This window comes from Babylonia areolata, chromosome 25 (assembly GCF_041734735.1).
Source record: "Babylonia areolata isolate BAREFJ2019XMU chromosome 25, ASM4173473v1, whole genome shotgun sequence".
Classification (NCBI taxonomy): domain Eukaryota; kingdom Metazoa; phylum Mollusca; class Gastropoda; order Neogastropoda; family Buccinidae; genus Babylonia; species Babylonia areolata.
In genome coordinates this window covers 34,445,038-34,452,220 of record NC_134900.1, presented here as the reverse complement: position 1 = coordinate 34,452,220, position 7,183 = coordinate 34,445,038, and the positions used below count along the sequence as shown (strand labels likewise).

Genomic DNA, 7,183 nt, shown 5'->3' with positions numbered 1-7,183 from the left:
GGGGTGTTAGCGACGGTAACCACAAGTGACTGCAGTCTGGAGGAGAACAATAGCGCGTGCGTCTGTCGTCTCCCCTTACCACCACCCCCCTCCTCCTCCCTAAACCCCATCACCACCACCCTTTATCCTCCCCCCCCCACCCCGCCCCCGCCACCCTCTCCTACACACTGTGTGACGGAAGTTATGAGGTCGTCTGAGAGAGGTTGACATGGTCTTGTACTTCTATTCTTCCTCTTCCGAGCCACGTCCCCTTCCCATTCGTTCCTCCAAGTTCACCCGTTACCCTCACCTCCCGACCCCTACCGCCACCCCCTTCCACCAGAACTCCACTCCCCCCCCCCCCCCCCACCCCTCTCTCAATTTTTCTGCCACAAAACTAACGATTAAAAAGTACAAGTCGTATATCATTTCGCGCATACATACAGACAAACACTCGCACACACATATTAACGCACGCACACACACACACACAGAGACACCACATACACTTAAGCCACTCACCCCCCTTTCCCCGTCCTCCCCTCAGCCTCTCCGCCCCCTTCTTCTTCTTCTTCTTCTTCTTCTCCACCTCCTTCCTCAACACTGTGAAGAGTCACTGAGGCGTCACACTAATCTGTTCACCAGATTCCTCCAGGTCTGTCGGTTGTCTGTAAAAGGAACAACAAAATATATCAACATCACACACACACACACACACACACACACACACACACACACACACGCATATATATATATGTATGTATGTATGTATGCATGTATATTATATCACAGATTGACATAAGTTTACATTTGGGCCAACAGCAAAGTGAGAGCTGTATTATCAATGGTTTCTCCAGTCAATGGGAAACCTTTTATAGCTTAGTCTTTTGTGAAGGACTATGACTCTCAAACTAGGAGGCAAAATTGCACTGGCTCTTAGTGCTGCAGCCTTGTGGGCTAGTTGGCCTTTGGGAACCATCCCAACGCCGACTGTCCTAAAAGCCTCTTGGCCGAGAGAGTGGGGATGTAATTGGGCAAGACTCTCTCCACTATAATCAAATTCTAGCCCAAATAGTCGGAAAGCAGTTGCCTCCTCTGCTGTTCTGATGGTCATAGTCGGACACGACTGACTATCATATATATATATATATAATGTATATATGCATATATACATATGTATGTACGTGTGTATGCATTTTTCATCCTTTCCCTGTGGCAGGTCGTTCAATACATTCCCAGAAATCTGCAACCAATTCCTTCACTTCATGGGCATGGCACATTCACGCACTTCTTTTTGATGTTCTTTTTATTATCATCATCACTCATTATTATTTATTTACCTCTTATCCTTGCCCTGTGGCAGGTTGTTCCAAGACGTTCCCGGACACTCGGACCCACTTCAAGGGCATGCCACACACACACACACACACACACACACACACACACACACATGTACTTTATTCTAATTTTGTGTAATTCATTTATCCAACTATTTATTTATTTATTTATTTATTATTATTAGTAGTAGTAGTAGTAGTATCACTTTATTTATTTATTTTCATTCATTTTATTTATTTATTTATTTTCATTTATTTTATTTTATTTATTTATTATTATCTTTTTTTCTCAAGGCTTGACTAAGCGCGTTGGGTTACGCTGCTGGTCAGGCATCTGCTTGGCAGATGTGATGTAGCGTATATGGATTTGTCCGAACGCAGTGACGCCTCCTTGAGATACTGATACTTATCTATTTTAGATTTTCTGCCCTTGGCCTGTTGGCAGGTTGTTCAAGACGTTCTCGGCCACCCAGACCTACTTCCCGCACTTCGAGGGCATGGCACACACACACTGACGAACTCATTCTTGTTGCTTATAGTTCAGCCTACCGCACAGGCCCATACCAGGACTGTCAAACCATACAAATGCTCAACCGCGTCAACACAAAACTGTCACATTTACGGAAAAAAAACCGCTAAGACAAACCCACAAAACACAGTTCATGACACAGCATCCCAACCATTTAGCTCCTTATGGAAAATGACTAGGCCATGCTGAGGACGCCAGCCATTCCGCTTAATTTATCATACCCAGATTACAAAAAATCGTAAAAAAGGAAAACAAAACAAAACAATACTTCCAAGCCAAACAAAAATACATTTACAAAGGGAATATAGGCAAATAACACTGCATAATGAGCAGCTTGTGCCCATCCCTGTGTTTACATCTCACTACCTAATCGCCAGAGCAAAACAGCACAGATAGTACATCATAGGCTGCGGAAAAGAGAAGAAAAAAAGTGTCAAGGCTTGCTTGAAAAACAGAAAGGGGAATGGACTGGGGAAGGCAGAAAAAAAAGGAGACAACATTGAAGACAGAAAAAAAGGCAGAAACAAAGAGAGTGATAGAAAAGAGGAAATTTCTAGCACAGAATTTCCAGAAGGCGGGGAGATGCTATTTATACTGAAAGACCCCCGGCATCCCCACGGGAAGGACTGACGTACTTGATTTTAATGTTGTGTAATCAATTCATTTATCTATGTATCTAACATTTTCCATCCTTCCCGATGGGCAGGTTGTTCAAGACTTTCCCGGACACCCGGACCCACTTCCCGCACTTCAAGGGCATGGCTGACGATGGTCTCAAGTCCACCGGGGTGGGCCGGGCCCACGCCATGGCGGTCTTCACGGGCCTAGGCGCCTTCATCGACACCCTCAGCGACGATGAGTGTGTCAACGGACTGGCCGTCAAGCTGGGCAGGAACCACGTGGCCCGCAAAGTCGGCCCCGCCCGCTTCCAGGTGATGATGATGAGGATAATGATAACGCTACTACTACTACTACTACTACACGGATAAACCGAGGTCCCGTGTGCAGCATGCACTTAGCGCACGTAAAAGAACCCACGATAACAAAAGTATTGTTCCTGGCAAAATTATGTAGAAAAATAGGAAAAACAAATAAAACTGCACGCAGGAAAATACACACACCCACACACAAAAGAATGGCTGGCGCTGTAGTATATTGTATTTGTATTTCTTTTTATCACAATAGCTTTTCCCCCAAAGCAGTCAATGCCCTGTCTCTCGAACAAATCCAGTCTGATAACTAGAAATGTGCAACCAACAACCATCTACCTGAAGATCTAGTCATCAGCCCCATCCACATGTAATATGCGGCTTCTGTTCAAACGCGTGTGTGCGTGTGCGTGTGTGCAGTGCGTGCATGTGTGAGTATGCACAAGTTTTTATATTGATATGAACTTGTATGTATCCTAATTTCTACTGTATCTGTGTTTGTGTATGATTTTCGATTCGTGTTCATACATTGTTATGTACTATACCCTCCCCCCCCCCCCCACCCCCAAATATTCCTTGTAACCCCGGTACACTTGGTAATAAAGACATATTCTAGTAGTAGTAGCAGTAGTAGTAGTAGTAGCAGTAGTAGTAGTAAACATTATATAAGGAGGGAGGGGTGGGGTTAGTGACGGTAACCACAAGTGACTGCAGACTGGAGGAGGACAATAGCGCGTGCGTCTGTCTTACGCTATTTTAGCACATGCAGAAATACAACGTAGTTATGTATGTCTACACATACACACACACACTCTCTCTCTCTCTCTCTCTCTCTCTCTCACACACACACACAACACACACACACACATACACACACTCACACACAGAGCGACACGCACACACACACAACACCCCCCCCCCCCACACACACACACACAAACGCACACTCACACACACACACACACACACAACACACCCTCACACACACACACAACACACACACACACACAGACATACACACACACACACACATGCACACATACAGACTCACACACACACACAACACACCCTCACACACACACACACACACTCACGCAACACACACGTACACACACACGCACACACACCTTCACGCAACACACCCTCACACACACACACACACACACACACAACACACACACACTCACACACACACATACACACACACACACACATGCACACACACACACTCACACACACACACAACACACCCTCACACACACACACACACACACGCAACACACACGTACACACACACGCACACACACACTCACGCAACACACACACACTCACACACACACACACACACACACACCTTCACACACACACACACACCCTCACACACACACACACACACACACACACACATCTCCAGTGAGGCTCGAACCCACATCCTCCCAGTCGTCAGTCTGCGAAGCTGACCTCTTCAGTCTCCACGGCAGCTAACTGTTTCCAAGCGTTGAAACAAGAACTTAAAACAACCTATTTTACTCATCTGATTGAATGCAATTCAAGGGCGTATTAGGGTAAACAATCACAGTCACTTGTGTGATTTTGGATTTTTTTTTTGTTGGGGGGGAGGGGATGGGGGGCGTGCGTGCTTGTGTATGTGTGTGTGTGTGTGTGTGTGTGCACGGGCTTCCGTACGCACGCGCACGCACTGCATCGTGCTCTCGCCTTCAACCCACTTCAAAGACACGACAATAATACGTTGTTGTTTGTTGTGTTTTTTTCTTTTTCTTTCCCACCCAATCCTTTCAGCAAATGCGTGAGGTGTTCGGCCCCTTCCTGGAGAAGACCCTGGGAGGAGGGGCCTCAGCCGACATGAAGGGAGCCTGGGATGCCCTTCTGGCCAGTCTGCAAGATACCCTGGCTGCCGAGGAGAAGAAAGGATAAACTCAGCATCCACTTGCGCGGACACGCTAGCGAACAGCGCACGCATCCCCTCCCCTCCCTTCCTATCCTACCACCTGTACTGTCCCCTCCCCTCCCCTCCGCCGTCGGCGCCAGCCAACTGATTGGTGTTTTCTTTAGGAGGGAGGGAGAAAGATGGGAGGGGTGGTGGGGTGGTGGTGGTGGGGTTGTGGTAGGGAGCGTGCCCAACTGTTTACTGAACTTAGTATTAGGACAGAAGCTGGAAGTCCGGTGATAATGATTATTACTCTTGTTGTCGTTGTTATTGCTATGCAACTGCACGCGGTGCATTTATGTTAGGTTAACAACTCTTTCACTTATCTCCCCCTGTCTCTTTCCACCCACCACCCACTCCCACTCTTCCTTCGCAATTTTTTTTTTCTGATTGGTCGTCTGTTGTTTTGTTGTTAAAGCTGAGGCTTTTCTTAGATGCACAAGGTCCATCTTCTTAGATGCACAGTGTCCATCTTCTGTTAACACTGAAAATAACTGATAAACAATTCAAAACCCACAACGCTTTCACAGTTCTCATATATTATTATTCTTTCAGTGGCCTGTCCACCCAAACAGGTCTGCTGTGTCAACTCGGAAATGTTTCATAAGAATCCAAGATGCTTTTGCCGTCGACGACAACAGCTTTATCCTTGTGCAGTCGAAATGGTTGAACGTGACTGCATAGTTTCGCTCGTATGACTTTTTTTTTTCTTCTCTCTCTCGGACTTTCGTTTTCATTTCCATGGTTGTCTCTTTGCTGTACGAATGAGTTGTTTCCCCCCTTTCTGATTATGTCCCTTGCGAGTACCACGTGGTGAGAGCTTGATAAACGAAGTATTGTTGGCATTCGTCCTTAACCTTCTTGCGTTCATATGTGAGTGCAAGAGGGTTAAGCTCATGTTTGCACGCTACTGTGCCTTATTCTGCCTTGCTTTATTAAGTGCTTTATTTAATTTTTTTTTAACTCGGTAGTCTGTTATGGTTTGTGCTGGGTTGTGTTGAGAGAGAAAGCAGGTGGAAAGTTATTCATTTACGTATTTATTTAAATATCTATACAATCCAAATTACTTGGAAGAAATCACTGAAGTTATCAGAATGTCAGTTATGTTTGTTATGAAATATGTGCAGCGCACATGGATTAGTTCTCACTCTTTAACACCTCTGATCGTTGAAACTGGAACGAACTAAAAGCTGGTTGTTTTTTTTTCAAACTTTCAATCTTCTTGTAATGATCGCCGATTTTTTTTTTTAAGATATAGAATGAATTATTATGTGCTTCTCTATACGGAAATTCCAGATAAAATAGTGTTGTTGTTATTTTAATGAAACGGTAAATTGTAACTGACGAGGTATTATTTTGGTTTCACCTGTTTTATGTGGTCAGCATTCATCTGTGTGAAGGCATCATATGCCAGCAACGAGAGCAGAACTAGGATCTTTCTACTTCTTTCTTCTTTTTTTTTTTTATTGAAAAGAAAGTTGATCCGTCTTTTGAGTATGCACCCAGTATTGTGGGAGGATAGTGGAAGTACATCCCCGCCTCCTTCCTCGACATCGTCGTTATCGTTGTTGTCATCTTCTCTCTCTCTCTCTCTCTCTCTCTCTCTCTCTCTCTCTGTCAGTCTTTTGGTAATAAGCGAAAGTTTTATTTATTTATCTATTCATCTGTTTTTCTTTTTCTTAATTTCTACTTTATACTGCACCTGTGTGGAAGAATCACACTGAATGTAACCGGACTACTGTCGACTACACGATGTTATGGAAATTTCTGCTTCTGCATTATTAAACACTATGAACGTTGTGTGTGTTCGCTCGTTCGTTCTTCCTTTATATATATATATATATATATATATATATTTGTATATATATTTAAAAAAAAAAAATTCATATACCTTTCACTCTTTCACAGAATGCAATGAATGATTCGAGATGGAACAGGTGTGTGAGTGTGTGTCTTTGTTTGGGTTGCCATGGTCTTTTCCTTGTTTTGCTCGCTTCTTTTCCTTGAAATAATAATGACAATCATAATGAGAACAAGAAGAAAAAGAAGGAGAACAACAACAGCAACACCAATAACAAGAACAAGAAGAAAATAGTACATTTATAACGAGCTTCCAAAAGCTCTCAAAGCGCTTTAACGCGTTAATCAGATTCAAAGCACACACACACATACAAACATAAACACACACACACACACACACACGCGCACACACAAAACATCACACACTAACATGCGTTGCTACTTACTTAATCCTCTTCGTTCCGGTCGGAACATAAGGCCCGCACTGTAGATCCCCATCTCGCTCTGTCTTGGGCTGTTCTCTTGGCTTCACCCCCAGGTCATGTTGGTAGACTTGAGTTCTGCCTGTAGAGAGTTCTTCTCCAGGTGGTGACTGGTCGTCCGTCCCCTCTTCTGCTTCCCCTGTGGGTTCCAGTCCAAGGCGTGGCATGGAATGTGGGCC

At 44.5% G+C, this 7,183-nt stretch overlaps 1 protein-coding gene across 1 annotated transcript in view; it reads left to right on the top strand.

Moving 5' to 3' along the window:
• The window catches only part of LOC143299348 (globin-like), a 22,074-nt gene extending 15,552 nt beyond the window's left edge, over positions 1-6,522 (top strand). The window contains exons 3-4 of the mRNA XM_076612483.1: positions 2,552-2,777; positions 4,575-6,522. Of these exons, the coding sequence (XP_076468598.1) occupies positions 2,552-2,777; positions 4,575-4,709 (361 nt within the window). The 3' untranslated portion in view covers positions 4,710-6,522. The remainder of the gene's footprint in view (positions 1-2,551; positions 2,778-4,574) is intronic.
• Positions 6,523-7,183: the final 661 nt, after the last annotated feature.